The sequence below is a fragment of the Choristoneura fumiferana genome, chromosome 5, assembly GCF_025370935.1.
Source record: "Choristoneura fumiferana chromosome 5, NRCan_CFum_1, whole genome shotgun sequence".
NCBI classification, from domain to species: Eukaryota; Metazoa; Arthropoda; class Insecta; order Lepidoptera; family Tortricidae; genus Choristoneura; species Choristoneura fumiferana.
The window spans coordinates 17,423,985-17,450,058 of record NC_133476.1 but is presented as its reverse complement, the minus strand read 5'-3'; the positions used below and the strand labels follow the sequence as shown (position 1 = coordinate 17,450,058).

Genomic DNA, 26,074 nt, shown 5'->3' with positions numbered 1-26,074 from the left:
GTTAGCAGAATGTAGATGCTACAAATAGAAAGTTATTTTTATAAACTTTTATTTAACTTGCTAAATATGTGTGAACCAAATCTTGTAAGTCGAATTTATCTCACTTTCAGTGGTCGGATTGACTTAATTGTGGTCTACATCTACATACTTAACTAGGCAACAGGCATCACCTAAAATACTGACGTGTTTCAAACTCTTTACGCGATCATTATCATAGTTTAATTAAGGTGGTATTTAATCAAACTTCCGTTGCTTATTAAAACGAATGTCAGAGTAATACAGTAAGTAAACAAATAAAGTACCTAATCATCCTTTTCCGCATAAATGTTTTTTTTTATTTATTTTAATATTTTGTAGAGAGTACCTACTGTGAAAAAATTAATGAAAAAAAAAACGAATTAAAACTTAAATTATCATGACGCAAAAATATCAACAAAACCTTCATAGGTAGATACAATTTTTTATGAGACGGCAACATACTTATGTATTTTCTCTAATCAGTTTAATGTGTCTCTGCTGTTATAAATAAACTATTTTCTTCTTCTTCTTCTTCATAATCTGCGACACAGCAATTTAGTATCGAAAAAAACCTAATAGTCTTGTTTCAACTCACACTAATTTTATGCGGCGATAACTATTTTTACAAAAAGATTCAGGGCTACCTGCCATTATTGCATTACGTTTTACAGCTTAGAAATAACCTATTCGGTAACAGCTTGCTTGTCCTTATTGGTCATAAAGGCCGTTAGCCCAACCTCTTTTTGGCAACTTAAAAAAATTACAATGATTAAAAACTGAACAACAAACGCAAAGAACCAATGTGTTTTTAATCCACTTAATCCAAAATAGAAAGCCAACTTCCAAATCCCATAAGCCCTGTAGAACATCAGTAAGTTTGTTCCGAACTCCAGCGACGAGCTGCAGCTAAAGAGCACTCTATACAATATTATGGATATTTTATGAGCTCAAAATACGTTGAAAGCCTAAGCCATTTAACTTGAGAGCAGATATTTTTTATTAGGAATTTCCTTTATAGCTGCAGAAAAATTTATTAGTCAATTCGAACATTCACTGCTATGATTTTATGATTAACGATTTCTCGTCTAAGGAATTATAATAAAATATGATTCATACAGACATTTTGGAAAGAACTCAAGTCTTATGCACTCATTTATGGTTCCCATAATTTTCATACCTGTTCCGGATCGCTTTAGAATTATTTACTATGTCTTAATTTTAGTTGTCTCTCTATTGCGGTTCTTGAAATACAGCCCAGTGACAAACAGATCGCCAGACAGATAAACAATATAGCGACAGTAATAGGGCTCCATTTGTCATCGTAAGGAACCCTAAACATTTGAATTTGTTACCACTTGGCATATGTACATATATTATAAAGTATACGAAGATAGTCGCACTCTTATACAAGGTGGGCCCTGCAACACGAACAAAAACTAAACCACAGCTTCCACTCTTCATCTTGAGTTAATTTTGTTCTACAACTTTTGAAATAAATAAATATCATGGGATGCTTGACACCAATTGAGCTAGTCCCAAACTAAGCAAAGCTTGTAGTATGGATACTAGGCAACGGATAAACATACTTAAATAGATAAATACATACTTAAATACATATTAAACATCCAAGACCTGAGAACAAACATTCGTATTATCCATACAAATATCTGCCCCGGCCGGGAATCGAACCCGAGACCTCATTCTCGTAGTCATGTTCTCTAACCACTTGGCCATCTAGTCGAAAATAACTTGTATTATTATTATGATTATTATTATAGTATAAGCCGTGGTGGCCTAGTGGTTTGACCCATCGCCTCTCAAGCAGAGGGTCGTGGGTTCAAACCCAGGCTCGCACCTCTGAGTTTTTCGAAATTCATGTGCGGAGTTACATTTGAAATTTACCACGAGCTTTGCGGTGAAGGAAAACATCGTGAGGAAACCTGCACAAACCTACGAAGCAATTCAATGGTGTGTGTGAAGTTCCCAATCCGCACTGGGCCCGCGTGGGAACTATGGCCCAAGCCCTCTCATTCTGAGGGGAGGCCTGTGCCCTGCAGTGGGACGTATATAGGCTGGGATGAGATTATAGTATAAGTAGTAGTTTTTTTTATTGTAGTATTAATTGGACAAGCAATGTATTGCGAAATTCGTCATTTTGTTACGTGACAGGTGATGCCATTTAGGCTATTGCATGGATACCGTACATTGAGAAAACCATTTTTTTTTTTTGGAATAAACAAAATGATAAAATTACTTCATTTTTGAAAGTTGCATTTGAGTAGCAGAACCTGTGTTTTAATTTTTTGCTCCTGTTACAGGGCCCACCCGGTATAAATCCATTACAGAGTAACAATGCGGTAAATATCAGTCCGAGCATGGCATAAATCTTTTTGTTCTAACAACATAAAGGGACCTGAGAGGCGAACACTGGACCAAGTTTTGTTAGCATTTTGCTTAGCTTCGAAATGAAGGCTTTTTGTATCCATTTTTGAGGCAAATATAAATATGATAATTAACTACTTTTGGCCCGCAACTTCGTTCGAATAGGTAGTAAAATTAACAATTATAATAATTATAAACTAGCATCAATGAATAACAACATGATACAATTTATGAGTACAAAAAACTGATAAAATGCGTGTCGGGTAAGAACCACTTTGAAACTTAAATACAAATACGTATCGGTCTTGTTTAATTTAAAATCGCTATTATGATTGCATTAAATGACTTGGCTGGAAAATTCAAGTAATTTAATAACTCTAACGTCGTGTTTTAAGATGAGTAAAAACAGAACTGCGTGCATAATATTTCTGACAAACAAAGACAAAATTAAATGAATGCACATGGATTTCAAAGCACAGCAAAAAATGAACGCAAGTACCCTTACTTGTAATTTTTCGAAATCGAAATAACCTGAATGAATTGTTTCATCACATTTTTTATACATACATACATAAAATCACGTCTCTTTCCCAACGGGGTAGGCAGAGACTACATCCTTCCACTTGCTACGATTTAGAACTAAAAATAGGAAAGTCTATGGCAGATAAGAAATATGTGAATCGTTTATAGCATAGAGGTAATATAGATTTTACAAGCACTTAAAACTCGATAGCGGTTTTTAACACTGATGGATCTAGGATCATAAAGTCAGAGATGTCCTTATGTACGCAACAGGCCATGGAAAATCTAAAGTACCTATTTATGTTCGTTGCGTTTGTGGGTATATCTATATGTATAAAAAGCAAAATTATATATAAGAATATGAGCTAATTTAGATGTACTTATTACATACTCTTTTAAAATATCTTAGACTTAAAATACTAACATAAATTAAAAAAAATAATAATAAATAAACCCAAAACTAAAGCAAATTGCTTAAAGTACTTACCCCCCTTAAAAGTTTTAAAGCGCTAGGAACCCACGGACCAAGGGTCTCAACACCGAATGGGACAAAGTCGTATTCGGTGCCTAGACCCTTATACTTGGACAATTTTGCTTTTTCAGCCGCTTCAGATGCTGCACCGGCTCTGTTGCAGGTTCCATGGAGATGGGAAGGAGCCAGCGTGTCAGAGCAAGTAACGTTCCACACAAGCACTCGACCCATCTTCCATGGAATCAAACTTGCACTTATGTAATTTAGATTGTACTAATTTAGATGTACCAAAAATAAAGCAATTTTGAAGATGATGAAAATTTAAGTAGAAATAACTTGAAATAGCAAAATTTTGTTAATATGCATGTGCGTGCGTGTGTTGTGCTTGTAACTTCATCGTGCTAAATCGGCACGAAACGGCACAGAATCTATGTAAAATCCCAAAATTCTAATCGCTAAGCAATGTAAATAGGTATGGAAACTTTTAAATTTGATACGATGTGGGGTGGGAGGTTTTAGGTTAATATATTATTATTATTAAATATATATAAATATAAATATCACGGGACAATTCACACCAATTGACCTAGTCCCAAAGTAAGCTTAGCAAAGCTTGTGTTATGGGTACTAAGCAACGGATAAATATAATTATATAGATAGATACATACTTAAATACATAGTAAACACCCAAGACCCGAGAACAAACATTCGTATTTTTCATACAAATATCTGCCCCGACACGGGAATCGAACCCGGGACCTCAAGCTTCGTAGTCAGGTTCTCTAACCACTAGGCCATCTGGTCGTCTATATATACTAATCGACTATATATCGAGACGAAGTCGTATATAGGACGAAGCATATTATTATTCCCACATGCTGATATTTTTTTTTTTAATAATTCGCTTTATTATGTTGATCATTCTTATGTTAGAAAGAAATTTATAAATCCTGCTGTAAAATTTTATTATTAAGTAGGTATTTAATTTGAGTTTTGTGTATTTCAATCATATTGCAATCTAAAAATCAAGCAATAGTTACATTTTGAAGGTATTACGCTAAATAGTCAGATTGAAATTTTCAGTCAGTGGTAATTTTTAGCTGCTTGCTCGTTATTTCCTTGATAAGACTATTATTTTGTTAATTATTGAAGCAAAATTGGATGGAAAAAAGAACTAAGTGTTAAATGATGTAGTTGTAAGATTTTTATCTTTTACAAAAACTTCAGCACGAATTTATAAAAAGAAGATAGGCAATTAAAATTTAAAATCAATGAACATGATTTCAAATTTTAATTAAAACCAACACCGTCGACTACGGAATGATATTCAAGAGGTATCAACGACGCTTTGGTGTCGCAAAATTATAGCTATTTCGGTTTAGTAGCTATGAACGATGCATTTTCAGGTTTCATTCAGATATTAATTAGAGATATCTGTGAATGACTAGAAACCGATGAACATAGTCATCAATGGAGTATTAAAGGCTTGACTCTCAATGAAAGGATACTGTATAAGATTCCTAAATATGGAATGCTGGCTTTTGACCGAAAACATTTTCCCAACTGATTCACTTCTCAACTGTTTCATTGGCCGAACGATTTTTTTTTTAAATTTTGAAGTCACAGTCAAAGTCAAAGTCAAAATATCTTTATTCAATTTAGGCTATAACAAGCACTTATGAATGTCAAAAAAAAATCTACCACCGGTTCGGAAAAACCTCTGTTGAGAAGAATCCAGCAAGAAACTCAACGAGGTATATTTTTTTAAACAGATTTACAATATTCAAATGATAATGTATAGATTACAAGTATTTAACACAACTTTATTTTTAACACAGTAGGTTCGCTATTTGAAGGGATCGCTAATGCGGATCGGAATTATTTCCAAATATCCCTGTCCATGATATAATCATTAACTTTATAATACGCCTTAGGTATTAATGTCTTCTTGACAATAGATCTGATTTTTGTATCCGTTTCGTTTGTAATATTTTTTGGAATTTTATTATAAAAAAGTATGCAATTTCCCAGAAACAACTTTTTGGTTTTAGCCAGTCTGTAAGATTCTAGTAGCCTTTGGCTTATCGACGTTAATGGGAAAATCACATATGTTGTTTCTTACATACATGATTCAGTTAAGTATTCGGGATATATTTCAGGACTATGTTATAGAACCTTATAGGTTAGGTTAGTTTTACAACAGTCCTGAAGTAGTTTTAAACAATTCGTTCGTGCATATGAAACAGTTGGGAAATAATCAATTGGAAAAATATTTTCGGCAAAAAAATTAGAGAACCCTAAATAAATACATAAAATATAAAAATATAAAACGTGAAATTTTGATCGTGATACACACTTAGTAGGTGGTATTTCAAGTTCAGTTTCAAATAATCTTAAACCTTTAGTTAATACCGGACTACATAATGTATTACCTAATTCATAATTTGTTTGAGTTACATACATTGTTGAAAGTATTAAATCACGAACTCAATGTATGGAACACTTAAATAGCCAGATAATACAAGAAAGTCACAATAAAAGTCTAATTTCAAACTCTAACCTTAGTAACGTAGTTCCATTCGCCTCTTCAACCCGAAGACAATGGATGTTACGAGCTTATTGTGTTAACTCCAGAGCTTTACTATCGCCACAAACAACTAATCCGGTTTAGTGACAATTGAATGGAAGGAAAAACGTCAACTACAACTCTGCAGCCGAGGTATTTGAGATGATTAAAAAGATTAGTTTTCTAATTTTGTAAGAAGCGAAGAAACTTGCAGGGATCGTAAGATGATTATAAATTTTAAAGTTGTGCCAATGGTTTATTAAATTGAAATAAAAAATTGACGAAAGCATTTAGACATAATAAATGCAATAGGTCCAACTAGAACCCTTTATCTTCTATTGTACAAAAAAATATTATTTATCTAATTATAATCTAATTATCCCAGCAGTGGGACATATAGGCTGGGATGATACAAAAAAATAACTTGTATTTAAACTTATAATATTACCTACCTACTTACTAACCTTACCAATCTTCCTACCTAGTAAGGTAAGTATACCTACCTATGCCAAACTTACTGTAGCTAGTCTATAATTGCTTGCCTTGTTTTCTTTTCATTTGTTCGAATCCTACTAGCCCTTAGTCGGTTTTTCTTTATCTAGAACTACCTTACCGCTATCCTCTTCGCATTGTTTTGAACTATTGCCTTCACAGCCATAGGTCACGACAGCTCTGAAAATATACAAACAGTAATAAAGCACGGCCTCGCAAATGACGCTATTTTGTGCGCAGTCACGTGACTTCGTGAGCTACGTGTGAAAACGTCACACACCACTTATTACAGGAGATGGCAACGCGGCTTTCTCTGGCTATAAATATCGTAGACAATGGCAGACAATGTGTGTGCGTGTTTCACATTTGTAGGATGTTTTTGCGTTCGTATGTGTTTGTAGAAAAACAGTTCTGTAAAAAAGCCGTGGTTCCCTCATGTACAAAATCGTAGGTTCGAGTCTGGATACCTGCACCCCAGAGTTTTATTATTGAATGGTTTTATTTCGCTTGCCCTGTTTGTTTATTTGTTTGGATCATCTCTAGTAATTGAAATTTGACCCCCTTACTTTTGACGGATTGATCATACATTTCCTACACCCCTTTAGTTCTGATGACAATATAATTGAATACATTCGGTATCATTGTAAATCCAAGATGGCCGCCGCTACAAAATGGCGGATTACATATTTTATCATTAATTCCTCAATATGCGTATCAAATAAAAGGGCTTGATTAGTAAAATAGAGTTCTATATGAAAATAAAATGAAAATACAATATGGCCGCCAACAAAATGGCAGGTTTATTTTTCTTTTCACAACCCCTTCAATATGTGTATCAAATAAAAGGTCTTGACTAGTAGAATAGATTACACTACGAATAATAAAAAATGCCAATAAAAAAAATACCTTGTAAAAAACCAAGTCTCGCAACTCAGTTCTTCTACCTTAAAAAATTAATTTATTCAGTCCCTTCTTAAGGGTCCTTCCGTCTTAAGTTATTACGTAATTCGCTAACCTAACAAAATCTTATAGTGACCTTATAGTATATATTTTTTAATGTTTTAAGTAAATAGATTGACTTTGCCATCGCACTAAACAATCTAATTTAATATGTATTACTTGCGAGATATATTGTGTTTTCATACGATGGCCATAAGTCAATCTATAGGCAGAAAATAATAATTATATAATCGAGTGTTGTACGACTCTTTCTTATACCTTTCCCCTCACGAAAAATGGCAGAAGTATTACGCTTAAGTTTTCAATATATTCTAAAGCAACTCCTGTAATAACTGTTAGGATTATGTCGTACCGCTTTTTGTGTGATCATGTGTTGATACCTCACCTGCCGTCCTGGGACGTGGTATGTCTCTCTTTAGAATATTTACTCGCTAGCTTGTCAATATTTACTAAGGCAATTCCTTTGCACGAAGTTTTTTCGGTGGCGATTGACGATTTTATGAACCCTGTTTTTGAAAGCAAATTATCTTTGTCATATAATGTTTCTAATGATGATTGATGATATCAATCAATTGCAAATTCAAGAAGGGTTATCACTGTCATCTCCGCAATTATTATAATGAAATTCCCGTTATCTTCCTTAACTGCTAAGATGTGAAATCAATTTCATTTTAGCCTTTACGGTGACATCAATTTAAAAGTATTAGGTATAACTAGTAATTAGTAAATCATTTGCACCAACGTACTTATACTTTGTATACATTACTAAACTAAACTATTATTTGATTTAAGTTTATACCTTTATGGCATGCATGACACATACAGAAAACACGTTACATTACATTAGAATGTAAGATTTACTCAATATATATCTCTAATTTTTATACTGAAAGCATGTGTTTAATTTACTAATCTTCACTCGAACCTTTAATAGCTAGGAGTAGCTTCTCAACACCATAAAAAACAAAATAAGAAAGCTCATATTTTGATTGAATACAATTTTTTTCGTAATACTTAACTGCATCACGTGTCGCTTGGTTTACAAACCAATTCATAATGTTAATATCATATCCGAGACTCAATGCCAACCTTTTTGTCAAATTGGTAAAGACACTCGGAATAATGTTACGTCGACACAGAACACGATCTCTTTTATATTCATTATTATAAAGAAGCTATAAATAAAACATACAACAATGGGGGAATCAATATCACGGTATCTTGAGCGGAGTGAGCATTATATATGAAGAAAGGCAGTCTGGAGTGCGTTCACCGCACGTACATAAATGTAAATTAGCATTTAGTGTAGTGAATACACACCCCTGAAATTATCATTCGACTTAGATGCCGTTCGTTTTGCCTTAGAACGGTGCAAATATTTTTGTAAACATTTTTGAGATGATTTCAGGCGGACAATATTTCGATAAATACTCAAATGAGATGTATTCGTTTTCATTGTTATATTTATGGAATACTACTTAATGTAATCATCGCGATGATTGCTTTTGCAATTAACGAAGGTGCGAGCTATGATTGTTTAATAACTTTTTATAAATAAGTCAGTGGTTGTATAAAAAACATTTGTAAAACAAGCCTTACTGGCTGCACTAGCATTGTCATGCAAATTTCATTTCCCTACTAAATTTCGCCTTTGTAGCCCCTTGAGATCCTTAAGGCACAAAGCGAAAATCCCAATAATTACGATCACCGACAGTTCAATTAGCAGGGCAGATGTATCAGGCGTACCGTTTTACGCCTGAGTCACAGCAATTAGTATTTCCCTCCGGTGTTTCCATGATAAAAGTAACTCGTCGGCAAAACGTCAGACAGGTTAAATCAGAAACGTTGTTCTCTTATCGAGGTGATAACCGACGCAAATGAGTTTCGATCAGCTAATCATTTTGTTACTTTGGGACTGCGCGGGGAAATACGCGTACGTTGATCGATGGCCATTGACGGCAATGTAACTACGTCAACATCAGGGGGGCTACTACGAAACTCGACAATCGAAGTTCGTGTCGTACCGTCCCGCTCACTCGTATTAAATATCTAATATTAGCGGGACAGCAAGACACGAAGTTCGAATTTTGCACTTCGTACTCGTAGTAGGGCCTGATGAGTGTGCATGCAAATGTTTTTTTTTACATTATAAACAAGAAGGCGCGTCATAGTTAAGTCGATTGGGTGGCAAATGTTCATAATAATTTCAATAAATAATAATCAGGTGCATTTTAATTAAACTGGAAGATTTTATTCTTATATCAGAGCAAAAAAATGACTAAGTTCTGCGAAAAGTTAAGTCAGGTCGGTAAAACTACGCCTTGTCGTGTGCATAGAGTTGCGCGCACACAAGTGTGATAAAACTTTTCCCAGCAAAATAGTTGAGTTATAATATACCTATACGCACACGCACAAAAGAGAGGAGACGTAGTTTTGCCCGGTTTATTTTGGTTGTTTATTTACAACTCGATCTTTTACTTTTATTGATTTAGTTTAAGGGCTTTATTTATATGTAAGCTTTAGCTAAATCTCTTATCTCAGATTTTTCTTTGTGAGACAGAGGAGCATTCTCCTTACTTGTTTCTCGTGAAATAATGTCTACTATCCTAAGGTTTAAAACGTTACAGCTTATTTTCTTTAACAAGAAATTGTGATAATCGCCGTTCGCCGCAAGTGAACTTTTTATTGACTACAACTTATGTACAATAAATGACACTAATATCTAACACAATAAGGCGTGGATAAATGTCTGATTCTATTTCTAAGGCCTGCAGAACGTGTCAGATGTCTTTTCACGCTCTGCTTTGTCAGATTACAGGTGACTATGTACACCGAAGCACTTTGCTTGCCGATAATGAATATGTATCAAAAAGTATAAAGAGCACTTACCATAATACTGTTAGCGTAGAGTGTATCGTAGGATTCTGCCTTTGAGCACACATTTCTCAATTTGTACGGTTTCTTCAGCGGCGGCGGTGGCTGCGTAAGCCCATGTTTATGCGAGGGAGACGCCTGCTGTTTCTCAACTCCCACGTGATTCGAATTTGACTTGTTGTCTTTCTCTTTCACATGTTTGCTGTTCGGAGTCAGATTGTTCTTCGTGAAGTTGCCAATTTGCTCGAACATGCTCGTTAGGTGCTGGGACATCATTTTGGTCTGATTCTGTCTACTTAACCAAATTCGAATATTCGCATGTTCTTCTCACACTGTACGGAAATTAAGTAAGCTAATTCACTTCTTCACATTATCGAATGTTATGGTTATGACTAATTCTGTTTTATTTGTAAATTTGTCACTAATTACCTATTCGTTAAAATTACCCTTTATTGCATGTGTTACAAATTGGAACAAGGGAATAAATACAACATTACTTAGAAACAGCATAAGAACAGCTATTTATCCATTAAGTCAAGAGTTTACCTATTATGAATATTCAGGACTTGTTTGAGTTTGTAATAAAGCCGTGTCGAAAGTTTCCCAAATAACGCCTTGCGACATGTTCGAAACGACTTCACGCGTGGGTAATACAGTGTTGATGTCTTTTTGAACAGTTTGTCGAAATTTACAAATAACAATTCTGAATTTAATAAAAATGCTATTTTCAAACGAATTTTAAACTGGCTTGAAGTTAAAGCTTTAGATTTATATTTCATGCTGATGTCGCATGAAGTAAGTAATTAAGTATATCACTTTATTAGTCACTCGTATTGTTGTAATAATTATTTGTTGGCAATTGTAACTAGTCTGTCCTTAATTAAGGCAAACGCTTATCTTTCACATGTTTCGCTCAATTTTAATTTAAATAACTTTTTTGTTAGTTGCTCAGCCAAATAACTGGTCGCGTAGTATTTCTTAAAGACCATATTAGGTAGATCGGGCTTTGCTTGGCATCTATTTTTCAACAATAATTGGTGTTCACGTACCTTAATAAAAAAAACCGGCCAACCAAGACACAAACGGCCACTCACCAGTTTAGATTTTAGAGGGGGGGGGGGACGCTCGATTTCAATGAAACTTTGCACTTTAAAGTTGAATATTTCGCAAACAGATCACTGAATAGCAAAATTGTCAACATGTGTTTTAAAAAACCTATCCAACGATACCCCATAATGTAGGGTTAGTCGAGAAACAAAAATCACCCCCACTTTGCGTCTATTAGTTATTGTACCACTTTGTCGGCGTGACTGATATGTATATTCATGTCAAATTACAGCTTTCTAGTACTAACGGTCTCTGAGCTTCCCGCGGACAGACAGACGGACAGACATGGCGAAACTATAAGGGTTCCTAGTCGACTACGGAACCCTAAAAATGAGACGTTTTCTAAATGGAACAATCCATAAAAATCTTACAGAAAAATGATACACATATGTGGCATACAAAATCAATCAGAGTATAAGATTTTAGCCATTAGTACGTACGTTCATTTGAATGCACTTGTACAAATTTTCCGGATTTTTAATTTTCAAAGTAAACCACGTCAAAGGAGTGACTACATACTGAACCAAAAATTCCGACGGAAAACCTTTAATTAACTCAATCATAATCATACTGAAGCGTTCATAATTAATTTCAAAATTCGTATGAAAGGATCGCTTGTTACAAGATTTCTCAGTTTTCCGTTCACAGTTTTCCCTAAATACCGGGGCTCGTACATGTTCTAGAGTCGACGTTGGAAACAATGTGTCGACACGACATCAATACTGTCGCTCGCATCCGGCGGGAGTTCGCCCGAGACACTGCTGTTCGCCATGTTACGATTTAGTGTTATGATTTCTGAGACTGGAGGACACGGTTCAATGTCAATGAAGTAAGATTATGAATGAGTATGTTATGGCAGTTATAATAAATAAACAGGTAGGTTTTGAATTTTAATACTTTGTCAAAATATCAGTTGACAATATTCTCTTGACATTGCAATAATTGTACAGTCACCAGCATTAATATCTGCCACAGTTGAGCATGCAAAAATATCTGACACGTCCTTCCGGCCCGTATAGTCGTATCAGATATTTATGCACGCTTGTTGTGTCAGATATTGGTGCTGGTGACTGAGCAAGAGATTATGAAACATTGGCAGAAATAAGAACCAAAAAAAAGTTTATCAGATTTTGTAGGAGATTAAGGGGCTGTTTCACCATCCATTGATTAGCGTTAACCGACGGTTAAATGTGATGCCGTCTCCGTCTATTCGAACAAAACAAATAGAGACGGCATCACACCTAACCGCCAGTAAACACTAATCAATGGACGGTGAAACAGCCCCTAATAATTGAAAATGTTCTAGTCTCTCTAGTGCGTCGATAATAAATAGCGTTCCACTTTTAAAATTTTTATCTTCATCAAATAACATGACGTCGATCAATCACAAGCTACAAAAATGTTACAAATATTGGCTCCAAAAACTTCCAAAAAATAATGAGGCAATATTTTTGGCGCGTATTTGGAAACAAAGGCTTTTTTATAATAATGAGGCCATCACGAAGTTCCGACAAAGAAGATCGCGGCCAAGCTTGGTGCCTTATCACCAAGTTTCATGAATTACTTTTATCGACTTTTACTCTTTGGATTGATTGAGATCTAAACAATCTTATTGTACGAATTGAAAGACGACGCTGCTAGTAACACCAGGTAGTAGGTAAGATTCCTAAAAATAAATAAATTAGTCCGTCAAATAGATTAAAAAAAGAAGATATCAGACACGTATTTTTTAGGGTTTCGGAGCCAAAATGGCAAAAACGGAACCCTTATAGTTTCGCCATGCCTGTCTGTCTGTCCGTCCGCGGCTTTACTCAGGGACTATCAATGCTAGGAAGCTGTAATTTTTCACGGATATATATGTAAACTATGCGACAAAATGGTACAATAAAAAATTTAGAAAAAAATTATGGTACGTCCCATAGACGTAAAGTAGGGGTGTTTTTTTTTTTCATCCAACCGTATAGTGTGGGGTATCGTTTTATTAATAGGTCTTTTAAAACCATTAGGGGTTTGCTAAGACGATTTTTCAATTCAGTGGTTTGTTTCAACTTTAAAGTGCAAATTTTCATTAAAATCGAGCGTCCCCCCCCTCTAAAATCTAAACTGGGGAGTGGAAAAATTTGAAAAAATTCAGGATGGTAGTTAGTATATCAAAATTTCAAGGAAAACTATAACGGCTAAGTTTGCTTGAGAATTATTAGTAGTTTAAGAGTAAATAGCAGCCTAAGGTATAAAATATACCTACACTTGGAAGATTCCATACCTATAAAATACGAAATCCTTAAAAAAATATTACTTAATTTTTTTGTAATAGCTACGGAACCCTATTTAGGGCGTGTCCGACACGCTCTTGGCCGGTTTTTCTTCTGTGAATTTACCAAAAAACTATAGACAATAGCCGGTTAAAGTTCCGTGTGACGTCACACATATGTAGGTACACTTTTTACTAAGGAGTGACGTCACAGGCCTTCACTCCCGAACTTCGGCGCACTGCATCTTTGTAATTTTTTGGTCGGTTGACAAGGAAAAATAAAAAACTAAATAGAAAATTTTTTTTTTGTACCGAGTAATCTACCCAATTTGACGTTTTTTATAACTGGTTCTCAATCAAATTTGGAGAAAAATAGCAAAAAGTTGCCTGTTGCTCGATCATCGCAGAATTAAACTGTCAACTTTTTCTAAACTGATATGAGCTTAAATATGTATTGTGTCATAATTCCATTACCATTTAATTACAAATGATAGTGCAGGCAAATTTATAGGTTTCTATTCCCGTAGTCTTATCCAATTGTGTAGTTTTTTTATTATTAAAGTTGTACTAGGAGCAAGAGCTAAGAGCTTGAATAAGGTATTATGTTTAAACTAGAAAATTTAATGAAATGTCTCAAAAGTATGTACCAACTATGTATGTGTATAAATTGTATTTCTATATGGCAATGCACAAACATGTTAAAAAATAAAAGCATGCATTTATTTATAAACAAATAGGTTTGTGCATGTTGTTTTTTTACACTTGACTGAAACAGGAACATTTATACAGATTTTTTCAATTCAATTGCTTATTCTAGGCTCGTTCCAAAAGTAACTTTTCTATTCGTGACTTGTTTACTAATTAATGCAAAACAAGTGGCGGTTGGAATTAGCGATTTAAATAAACTTCCTTTTGATTTGAATGAATGCGTGTCAAGATTTTCTAAATTAAGATATTGACAATAATAACTTATCAGTATATTATTATTCTTTCGCGGTTTTGCTTAGAAAACAAGCGTAATCAGGTATACCATTGAATAAAATGCAGATATACTTTCAGGCATGAATTTCATTGATTATTGATGAGAACTTTGAATTATTCGTCTTTTTTCAATAAACGTGAACATGATTCGCGTAAAGAACTACAAATACCCTCATGAATACATTGTTTCTTGGCTACAAAGACACCATATAATATTTATGCGAATAGGATCAGACTCAAGGAAAGAAAAGCAGAAATATTTACCTGCTACTGGGCTTGAGTTACTGTTTGAGAAATAATGATAGTTTGATTTTATATTTATAATATTTCAAGTAAGTATTAGAACACTGCCATACCCATGGGAAAACCTTGAATACCAATTCGGAAACTATTTGTAGACATGTTGTATGAAATATTTTTAAGCAAAGTTTTTACACTGTTCTTTCACGAATAAGGTATGAACTTTTGCATCTCTTTATTGGATACATTTTAATAGATTATCATAAGTTGTATTCAAATTCTTAATTTAGTAAGGACATTAGAAGACCTTCTTTACTGTTGAACAACTTAACTTCTTATTTTTAATTGTCCCCTCGAAGGCAGTTATTTTTTAAGCTAATTTAATTATTTGTTTTTGTTCGTTTAAATTCTAATCTATTGAATCAGGCGCTACTTTGCGGAGGTCCATCAATGAACTAAAAGAATTACAAGCATATTTTGCATAAATTTAGCTATCATAAGGTCGCGGGTGAGCAAAGAAATTATTTTAGTTCATTTTTAGTTTGATGAAATTCTACAATTTAATATTAATTCTTTTTGCTCTTAGGACAGTTATCTTTAGGGTTTTTACAAATAACAATTTTCATTGGTGCTAACATTTGGTTAAATGTATAATAATATAATGACAGCTAAAGTACCGTAGCGCAGCCCCAGATTTTTTTTGCTTTTACCTATCACAGGCTAAAGCTTGCTGTACAATGTAAACTAAAATATTATACAAGTCTTGCGTAGGCAAGATTATGTTCAGTATGAAAATAAAAGGGTCGGTCACGTGGATGTTTAAAGCTCATCAACTCGTGAAAATATCGAACGAGCGGCTACGTTGTTAGAAATAACGGGGGGAAAATTCACCTAGTTTCTCGATGAGTGACCGCTGGTAGGCGTGAAGGCTAGGTCAGGATTCAAGTCTAGTTGAACTCAAATTGCATTAACTCTTTTCTCGTGAAAAAAATACTTCAAAATTGTCACATTTTTTTTGGCAGCGAAATTTTCTACTTATTTTTTTCAGTGTCAATTTGCAAAAAAAAGTTGATTTGTCTAATTACACTGCGCTAAACGGCACAGTTTTATTACAGTTAGCCTATTTTTTCGATCTAAGTATTACTATTTATTCTAACATGAATATGAAAGGTACCTACAGGGTTTTAGCCTCCAAAGATTACAATAAATATTTATTATACATTTCAGCAACTTAACCCCAATTGTTGGATTTTTTTACGTACATGCATAGATTGTTAACAGTTTCACGTGTTACTTACCAATATAGTATCTAAATATAATAGTTAGCTAGTATATTTAAATACATTATGGTAAAAAAACGTGAAAACGAGATCGAAAATACAAACTGAGACATGGATGCACAGAAAAACCAGAAAAAGAGACCAGCGCTGGGAATCGAACCCAGGTCCTCAGCATTCCGTACTGCGTGCCATACCCTTACACTACCACTGGACAAACAAAGTAACTGTGTGTAATTTGGAGTTGAAATTAAAAATACAAAAAGACTCCAAATAACCAATCATAAGTGAAAACGAGAGTTAATTCTATGACAGACCTTATTTATATCCAATCTTTTTGCGTGCCCTATAATATTCTAGTAGTTAGGTACTTACAATATAAGTATGTAATACGTACATTTTTAGATTGCTTCCTTCATGAATTTCTTCACAAACTTCGCAAAACATTTCTAAAGAACAGAACTTAAAAAGTTTGACTACGGCTGTAATCGCCTTGGTTCTATACACATGGTTATTTGTGACGTCATTAAGGTTTTGTTGACGTCATCTAAATAATTTCGGTAATTTTCACACCGGATCGTGACGTGATGGGAAATTAATTCAATAGTTTGTAAAGAGAGCTTACTAAGCTTGTTTTTAGGGATAATGAGTTTAGAATCACTGAGGCATTCACGGAGCCGGGGCTAATAAGGTTTGGAGAGCTTGTTTATTAGGTTTCGTAAAATTAGGTATGTTGCTGAGCTGCCGTTTCGATGCCGTTTTGCTGTTTTAAAGCTGTTAACCGCAATTTTAGTATGTTATAATTATGAATTAGGTACTACAAATATTACTTTCTGATTCGATGGGTGTTTAAAAAATAAGTGCCTAATTTTTAGCAAACTTTTGCATGTAGGTATTAACAGTAATTATGGAATTATATTTTGTTTCGTAGGTATTATAAGTTGCTAAATAATATATTCTAAAACTTTTTAATCTTGGTGTTGGTAAGGTAACGTACCTATGTGAATAAATTAGGTGTTACTATATAGTTTGATTTGCAATTTCCATAAAAGTTTTAGTCGGTAAAAAGTGACAAAGTTACATGACAGACGAGGCAAAAACTTTCCAAAACTTACTTAAACTTTGAAACTTCGTACTAACTTAAGTTCACGAGGGTGGGCCAGGGTGCATGGCGGAGTCGTCCGTGGGTAACCGTGGCGTCGCGAGTACTGCTGTGGCAACAGCGACCATCGGCAGTCAACAGAGTTGGACCATTCTTCGGGGAACTCATTGCGCGTGCGCGAATTGACTCCACCCACCGAACTTTCGGACAGTTTCTAAACGGAACTTTTACCGCGATAATTGGCGATTTTGAAAGTTGGTTCTGAGTTATTGTTACTTAATAAATAAATTTATTTATTTATAAAAAAAGTTCACAGTAACAGTAGCTTAGGAAGCGAACAAAAACCGAACACGGTTTACCTGTTACAGCGTCGCTTAATACATGCATCTATTATAAGTAATTATAATTATTTGATAAGAAAAACTAAAAAAAAACATTAAAAAAATCATTAAGATCACAGACTACAGCACAATATCTCTTATTTTCCTCTCTTTTCCTATTTATGTTTTTACTGTAGTTTTGTTGTGATGTAGTGTGTCTTTCTTGTCAATAAATGTTGTGAGTTTGAGTTTGTTGTTTGCTGACTATTCTTACACTAGAAAGTGGGATGGAGTACAGTGGACATTATAAACATCGGAGATGTCTAGGTGAGATTGGCGTTGCACTATAACATCGCGTGACGTCAGTGATGATAAGTGTGGTAAAGTTAACAAAATTCCATTACCTAAGTCGTCATAACAGAGATTCTCGCTATTTTTAATTACATATTGAGTACCTAGTACGAGTACAAGCTTTCGCAAATCTCACTCAAATTAATATATTTCGGGATTGACGACGTTATGTGTATTCTTCATATTTTGTAAGTTTCAATTAAGCCCCTAACTACTCATATGTTATTACATCTACATCTGTTTTGTAAAGTACATTTTCAGTGTCCGCTCCTTTTGCCACACTATTGTTCTTATACTGTTAGGTTTAGTGCTGTTTTTTTTTTGGTGGCAATAAATGATTTCTTCCCATCATTATGATTGTTTTTTTTGAGTCTTTTTGTATTTTTTATTTCAACTCCAAATTTGTTACTTTTACGGGTATTCCGTGAAAACCATATCGAAAATACAAACTGAGACATGGATTAAGTAGCGTAGTAGAGAAAAACAACCTGCGATATGTGTGAATTTGTATAATTTAATTAGTTTACTTTGACATTTAGAGACTATATACATCTCTGAATTATTTAGATTAGGATTTTGTTTTTTATTAACTCAGGGACTTTATACATCCCCTTGCTATATTTAAGGCTGTATATTGTTAAGCTTATGGATTTAAACTTGTATACTTTCAGTTTAATTTCTAGTCACAGGCTCACGTCGTCGAAGTTTCCAATACGATCCCAAAGAGCTTATGGGAACGGAAGCAATAGGTACTATGTCCTCGGTGCCGCTCTGCTTTCAGAGCATGACATGAGTGCGTGTGCGCTAACTTTGGGGGCGGCAGACGTGAGCTTGCCTTCGGAATCCAAAAGCTTAATGGTTACTTGACCTGAAATGTATAATGTTAACATTTTGGAGCTTTAGTAGTTCCTTAGTTTTTCCTTTATTTTGTCGATATATTTACGAAAACTAAATGGATACTGTCAAGGAAACCTCCTGTCTCCATACCTAAGTTACGGTGACCCTACGGGCCTAAGATTGTATTGGTTAATTAATTTTCGGACAGAATTACTTTACACCCTTTTCTAACCCTTAATAAAGGACGGGCATTCAAAGTTTAAATCTATCTTTAGGTAATTTCGCTGACGGTGTGAGGTATCTTATTCTGCAGTGGTGAATTTTAGCAAGCTTTTATAAATATTACTTGTAACTTCTGTTCCTTTTTTGTATGTAGGTAAGTTGTGAATAATGATTATGAATGAATCTCACGAATATTATAAATGCGAAAGTTTATAAGTCTGTTCGTATATTTGTTTGTTACGTCATCACGTCTAAACCGCTGAACGGATTCAGATGAAATTCGGTATACACATAGTTTAAGTTCCGGGGAAGGACATAGGGTGGTTTGTATCCCGGGAAATTGCATAGTTCCCGCGGGATAGCGATAATCGAATTCTTAACGGACAGAGTCGCGGGTGACGGCTAGTAAATACTAATAGTCGAGATATTTTACATGTGAACTCAGATCAATTCAAAAGTGAAGCAGAGTTTTGGGAAGGGCTTAGTCGAAACCGGTAAAATTATGCGTAAGTCCGACTAAGGTTTAAGGTTTTGTAATCTTTTGAAATTAATATTTTTTTCATCACACTTGCTCGTAAATAGTGTCGAAACATGCAGGATACCTTGCTTGCAACCCCCCAAATAAAACCCTCGACCTTAATGTGCTTGTCATGAAACCCGTGGTCGGTAAATGAGTCATTGCCCGTACTAATTTTCTTGTCATGAAGCCCAAGGTCGGTAAATGCTGCAGGACCACATGCACACGCACGTCAGGCGCATGCAGTCTCTCAGTCTTCGACTTCGGGCTTCTAATAGACTCTCGTTCGTTATTCCTTATTTACCGCCCTTAAGACGCAATGTACTATTCTAGACGCTCTTGGCCAGTGTTTTAACCCAAACTACCTATTACTGAGAATTTTTGAGCCGGTCACAATTTTGAATTGGTCCCAACTATTAACAGAGCGGCAGACCACTGGACTTGTTTTTTCTTTTTAGTTTTATAACGCATTCATATTTTAGATTTTTTTTATTTTAAGTTCATAGTATTTAACGATCAACGTAACAATAGTCAAAAGTGACATTAATAATTGTGTTTTACGTTCAAATCACTAAAAATATTAGTAGTCGTGATATTATTTCCATAAAAAAAAATCCTGTTGTATCGGAACCAAGCCTACAAAGCGTTTAGTTGTTTCGTTCATAACGGGTGACAGACAAACGCGAACAGCCGTAATGTCAGCTGTTAACAGCAGTTTAGCAGTCATATGAAAACGTTTGCGATTTTATCTCCTTTTCTAACGGGTCAAGATATGAGAGTAAAGCGATGATTTTTTACCCGACTACCCGAAGGCGGTGATTTTTGATTGAAAATCGCTATAATTTTAAACCATTATGACTGAAAATGAACGTCTCTTTAAGATTTAACAAAGAGTCTGTAAGAAAATGGAGGGTTGCCGTGTTTAATTTATTGAAATAACTATATGAAAAAACAAAATAGTGCATTGTTAACTGGAGAGGCAATAATATGTAGTTATTGAATCCAGAAGAAAATGCGAACGGTAAGAAAGAAAGAAAGAAAGGTTTATTTTGGCTCCATAAGTACCACCTAAAACTAAGACTAGAACTAGCACTAAAACTATGTTACTTGGTGACACGGCAGGATACCAAAAAGGGTCTCCACTCAGCATGTGTTGCCGCACATTATGTGCAGTAACGCTGGTTTTCTGTGGAGCCCAAGCCCAAGGTAACATTTTTATTCTTCTAATTTTAATTTATTTTTTCTTAGTTCTGTCGGTATGTAGGTCTGACGGTTAGAGAGACTGCGCAACCATAGGTAATTTCTTGTTAGCACTACTTTTCGAATAGTGAACCCTAAAAATGAATTGTATACTCATCCAAGCTCGCTCGTTTCTTATCACTTGCACTAATGCGTAGGTTGTGTATAGGGTGACCAAAATTCGTATTCTACATTGTTTCAGAATACCTACTACTATTTTAACCTGCAACTTCATCTGCGTATAATTCGGTTTAAAGATCTTTATTTCTCAAATAATAACAATAATTCACTTACTTGAGAAAGAAATATTACATGCATAAACTATAATCTAAGCTAGCGAGCGTAAACATTAACACAATCGCAAAATCATAAAAGTTACAATTTGCCGGTAGGATTATAAAAAGTACACAAAACAAGTTCGATCGCTCTCTGCTTGGAGCGCGATGCGCTGTGCGGTGTGAGCGCAGTTTGACAAGATAACAGTTTTACAAAGATATAAAGAGTTCGGAAGTGTCTTAGCAAATGTCTACGTACGTACATTGACTTTGTGGTCTAATTGTGTTGTACATGTATTTTGTTGAACTATTAATGTATGGGGTTTGACAGCGGGGGCTGATATTTCTTTATTTCCAGGTAAATCTGTTTATGATCTGACATTGCTGATTCTACCAATGCTAGATGAAAGAAGTTTTCGGTGAGGTTGGTGCATACGTGGTCTATAATTGTTTTTGTAGTAGCAGTTTCACGCGTGGAGTACTTTTCATCTACTGGGTTCAATAATTCGTACCCATTTTCACTGGTTATCTGCTTGTATTCGCTAGATAATCGATCACTGCTTAAGATATTGATGTTAAAATCTCCAAATATAATAGCTCTTGTTGACTTGCTTAACTGCTCCGAGTAAGTATCTAAGAACGCTTTTTGATGCAAATTATCGGGTTTCCTGTAAATAGCACCGACGTCTAAGGCATAATCGTTATAATTACCCAAGGCCATACCTATTTGTCAATTAGTGCAAAAAATGTCAACACAACCGATGCTGTGCCTGGTAAGAGATAAACTTGGGACACATAAACTATGTTCCTATAGGGACTGGCTGACGACATTATGTCATAAGGGGAGTTGCAGAGGTCAAAAGGAGAGTCATCTGCCCAAAAGTGAGACAAAGTAAGCTAGTAAAAAAGATCAGTTTAGTATGTTTTGCAATGTAACGTGCACGATGTACTTATAGTCCCACGGCACTTTCTGGTCACAAAGTAGAGAACTAAGTACGATTTTAAGCGCCTAGTTTTATTAATGAGCAAATTACCTTAAACCATCATTTATTCTCGATTATTCCATAAAAATTGAATGAAAATTAAAAATGTTGTCTGATAGAACACTTCTTAATATAATAGTTAATGTGTCTACTCCAATAATTACTCGTGATAGACTTTTATATTCCTTAAAAACGAATTAATGATTATGACCGGTTAATAGGTATAAATGCTCTTAAAATATTTGTGCAAATTTTATTATCATTAAATGTCGATATTTATTAATAAATCGTAAAAAGGAGCAATAATACTTTGTAGACGTCTTCATTCAACAGGTAAGTAGGTTAAGTGTTATGTGTAGTCATCGTAAAAAGCGTAACAATTAAACTATGTTCGTTCTTATCCTCACTGTACTTAGGAGATAAGACACACTGAAAAATGGGAGATAGATGCCACATTTTTTATTTTTTATTTTTATTCGACTGGATGGCAAACGAGCAAGTGGGTCACCTGATGGTAAGAGATTACCACCGCCCGTAGACACCTGCAACACCAGGGGTATTGCAGATGCGTTGCCAACCTAGAGGCCTAAGATGGGATACCTCAAGTGGCAGTAATTTCACCGGCTGTCTTACTCTCCACGCCGAAACACAACAAGGCAAGCACTGCTATTTCACGGCAGGATTAGCGAGCAAGATGGTGGTAGCAATCCGGGCGGACCTTGCACATGGTCCTACCACATGCGCATACTTAAATATAAGAAAAATGGTAAAACTTGGCGCATACATTTATATATTTTTTAGGTTTCTGGCCTTCAAGAGTGCCTAAGAGGATCTTTTTATTGACCCTGCGCTGTCAGCCTGTCTTAGGGCAGAATCTTTTAAAGTACCTACCTATAGTTGGTAGATAGAAACTTTAAATTGCAAAATATGTGTTTAACTGTGATTTGACTGTGGCATGTGAAAAAATCATAAAAACAATGTAAAATTTGTAAATTAAAGAGGACTGCAGTCAAAAAAGCTTGTGCATTAGGTGGTTTTTTTTTGCTTCATCTTATCTCAAAAACTATCTTTAAAATTTAAAGAGAATTCCCAACAAAAAACATGTTTTTTTTTCGGTACAGTAGCATGGATAATATGAACTTTTGTGTGGCCGGTTGTTTAAGTTATTTGTGTAGTTATTTAAATTAATTGTACTAAAAAACCTACAAAATAGGTATACCTGTCTCACAATCCAAACCGAAACAAAATGATAGAACTAACATATTTATTACAAGACAATTAAAATAGAAAGCAAACATTTAATTATCCATATATTTTTATTTATAATCACTTCATCATCATCATCATCATCATCATCCCAGCCTATATACGTCCCACTGCTGGGCACAGGCCTCCTCTCAGAACAAGAGGACTTGGGCCATAGTTCCCACGCGGGCCCAGTGCGGATTGGGAACTTCACATACACCATTGAATTGCTTCGCAGGTTTGTGCAGGTTTCCTCACGATGTTTTCCTTCACCGCAAAGCTCGTGGTAAATTTGAAATGTAATTCTGCACATGAATTTCGAAAAACTCAGAGGTGCGAGCCGGGGTTTGAACCCACGACCCTCAGCTTGAGAGGCGATAGGTCAAATCACTATGCCACCACGGCTTTTTTTTATAATCACTTAAATACAGAAAATTATAGCCTCCTGCCTACCAAAGGTACTTTTTTGGAATAACCTTTTGAAAATTTCAAATTATATTGTTTAGAGCTTAAGAGGTTCAGGAAAAATAGAGGAAAAAATCTCCGGCTTTTCCTACTAGTTTTTCACTATGTATTTTACAAAGGCCATCAGTGTCCAATTATAATTATTTCATATGTCCTTCCCAAACGAAGGATGTAGGCACGAGGATAGTAATTTACTAAAAAACACCCAACACACATTGAACAAGGTTTAAACCTACAAAATACACCCTCGCATACTTTGTTATTACTCCCAGTTATGGCCCAACTCTCATAGGTATAATGTTTTTTTATGCCCCAGCAAATAGCGCTCATAACGTCCTGGTCCAGACCTTTGCGGCCATCATATAAATGTTAGCCACATTTACAAGAGATTTTACATTTTTAGCATCAAAATGAGTCTTTACAATGTTTGAATTGGTTACAAACTGGACGAATAAAGGATACAATGTTACAAAAATAGGCACTGTTATTTCAGAGGAGGGATGTTGTCAAACTGATTATTTTGAATAAACGCATTAGCAAAAGATACTTGCACTTTTATCTACGTAGGGTGACATATAAGAACCGGGTAGCCAAGTGGTTAGAGAATCTGGCTATGAAGTTGGCAATATAATGAGAAAATTATTTATGTGTTTATCATTACGTGTTTTGTCCATTAGTATTTTCGCATTTGCCACTTTAAGCAAAAAGGCCCTTTATAGAGTTTTTTATTAATCACTTATTCGTGCTTTATTAAATGAACATTATTTTAAACTTTAGTGTGGATTTTCACATTAGGTACTCGTATTTCTAAAATAATATAGGCTACTTTAAAACGAAATCACTTTCGCAAGTGGCGTGTGGCTGAGCCAAAGTTCAATTAGATAACTACCAAATACAAAGATACCCAAAAAGTCCATATTAAAGATGCTTAATTTTTTATAAATACTCTTCACTTACTCTATATTTCATTAGAGATTTCCCTCATACAGCTCAAGATACGTCTCGTGTTTCAAAATCCCTCAAACGTTCACTTTATGTCTTTTGGGATTGACGCCGGTGTCAAATAAAGCGAGAGATTTCACGAAGAATCCGAACGTTGCGATACAATATAAATACCTCGGTAGATTCAGTTACTCCCTTTGTAACTAGTATAGACAAGTGTGGCACTTAGACAACAAGTAGGATAGACAACGTAGGTAAATAAAATGTAGCTTAATTGTTAGCACTACATAACTAATTTACCATTCTTAAAGACGCGACGTTTCGACCGCGTTGCAACACGGTCGCTGTTACGGGATGACTGTTGTAAACAAGCTGTCATTGCGTCTTCGTAGTTTAAATTACCCTCACAAAATTTTACAACCGGCACTGTACTAATGTTTCTTGAAACTACCTGCATATTTTAATTAACACAATGTTGTCAAAGAATCGACACAATACTGACAAAACATTGTCAGTATGCTTGATAAAACTATAACTTCAAGCGCTTTGAAAAATATTTCGCTATTTTTTATACTTACAAACTTTTAGCCGTGGTGGCCTAGTGGTTTGACCTATGGCCTCTCAAGCAGCTGATCGTGGGTTCAAACCCGGGCTCGCACCTCAGGCCTCCCATTCTGAGAGAAGGCCTGTGCCCAGCACTGGGACGTATATAGGCTGGGATGATGATGATGACAAAATTTTTCAATGAACCAAACTATTTTACCTTGATTTTCCACTACCAAAGAACCGTGCTCCACAGCATACCATAGTTAAGTTTTTGCTACGTACATACCTATACCTATTGACATGCAGAACCCATCTAATTTGTACCTAAGTATTACATAATGTGTCGTAATAGGCTACACGACTAAAAAAAGCTGTTTAGTCCGTCAGTTAGATAATTCAAAAATATTGAACACGTATTTTTTCTTTTGTTTGACAAACAAAAAATGAGAGGATACAGTGCTTAGAAGTTTCGAGTGAAGTCACTATATGGTACGAATTTTAACTAATAGTGACGTCACAAGCCCCCACTCCGAAAGTTTGATGATCTATACCTTTATCGATTTTTTAATAAAATTGATAAACCAAAAAATACGCGTCCCATATTTTTCCATAATCTAACCGTCGGACTAAATAGAATGATATATTTTTAACCCAGTCGTCATCCGTCAACAATACGAATCATAAAATTAGATGAATGTACGGCCAAAATACAGTACTTATGATTTGTTTGAAATAACAACGCTTCAAACGCTCAAAACGTTTAAAAGGCATATTGAAAGGATCAAGTCTTGATATCAAAATTGGGTAGGTACTCGACCTTTATTCGGTTTTAATCACTCCTCTTTAATGGGGCCCCGTTGAAAACTTATTAATAACCGCTGATGTTTC

General features: G+C 34.9%; 1 protein-coding gene across 10 annotated transcripts in view; it reads right to left on the bottom strand.

The window, feature by feature from the left end:
- Nos (Nitric oxide synthase) overlaps positions 1 to 24,984 on the bottom strand; it is a 163,195-nt gene extending 138,211 nt beyond the window's left edge. The window contains exons 1-3 of one of the 10 annotated variants that reach the window (XM_074088184.1): positions 24,941 to 24,955; positions 24,656 to 24,864; positions 10,302 to 10,618 (exon numbers count right to left, since the gene is read on the bottom strand). In XM_074088184.1, the coding sequence (XP_073944285.1) occupies positions 10,302 to 10,562 (261 nt within the window). In that variant the 5' untranslated portion in view covers positions 10,563 to 10,618; positions 24,656 to 24,864; positions 24,941 to 24,955. Of the gene's footprint in view, positions 1 to 10,301; positions 10,685 to 17,257; positions 17,347 to 24,655 lie in introns of those variants that run through there. The other 9 variants (XM_074088189.1, XM_074088182.1, XM_074088183.1 and 6 more) reach the window with 9 other exon arrangements.
- Positions 24,985 to 26,074: the final 1,090 nt, after the last annotated feature.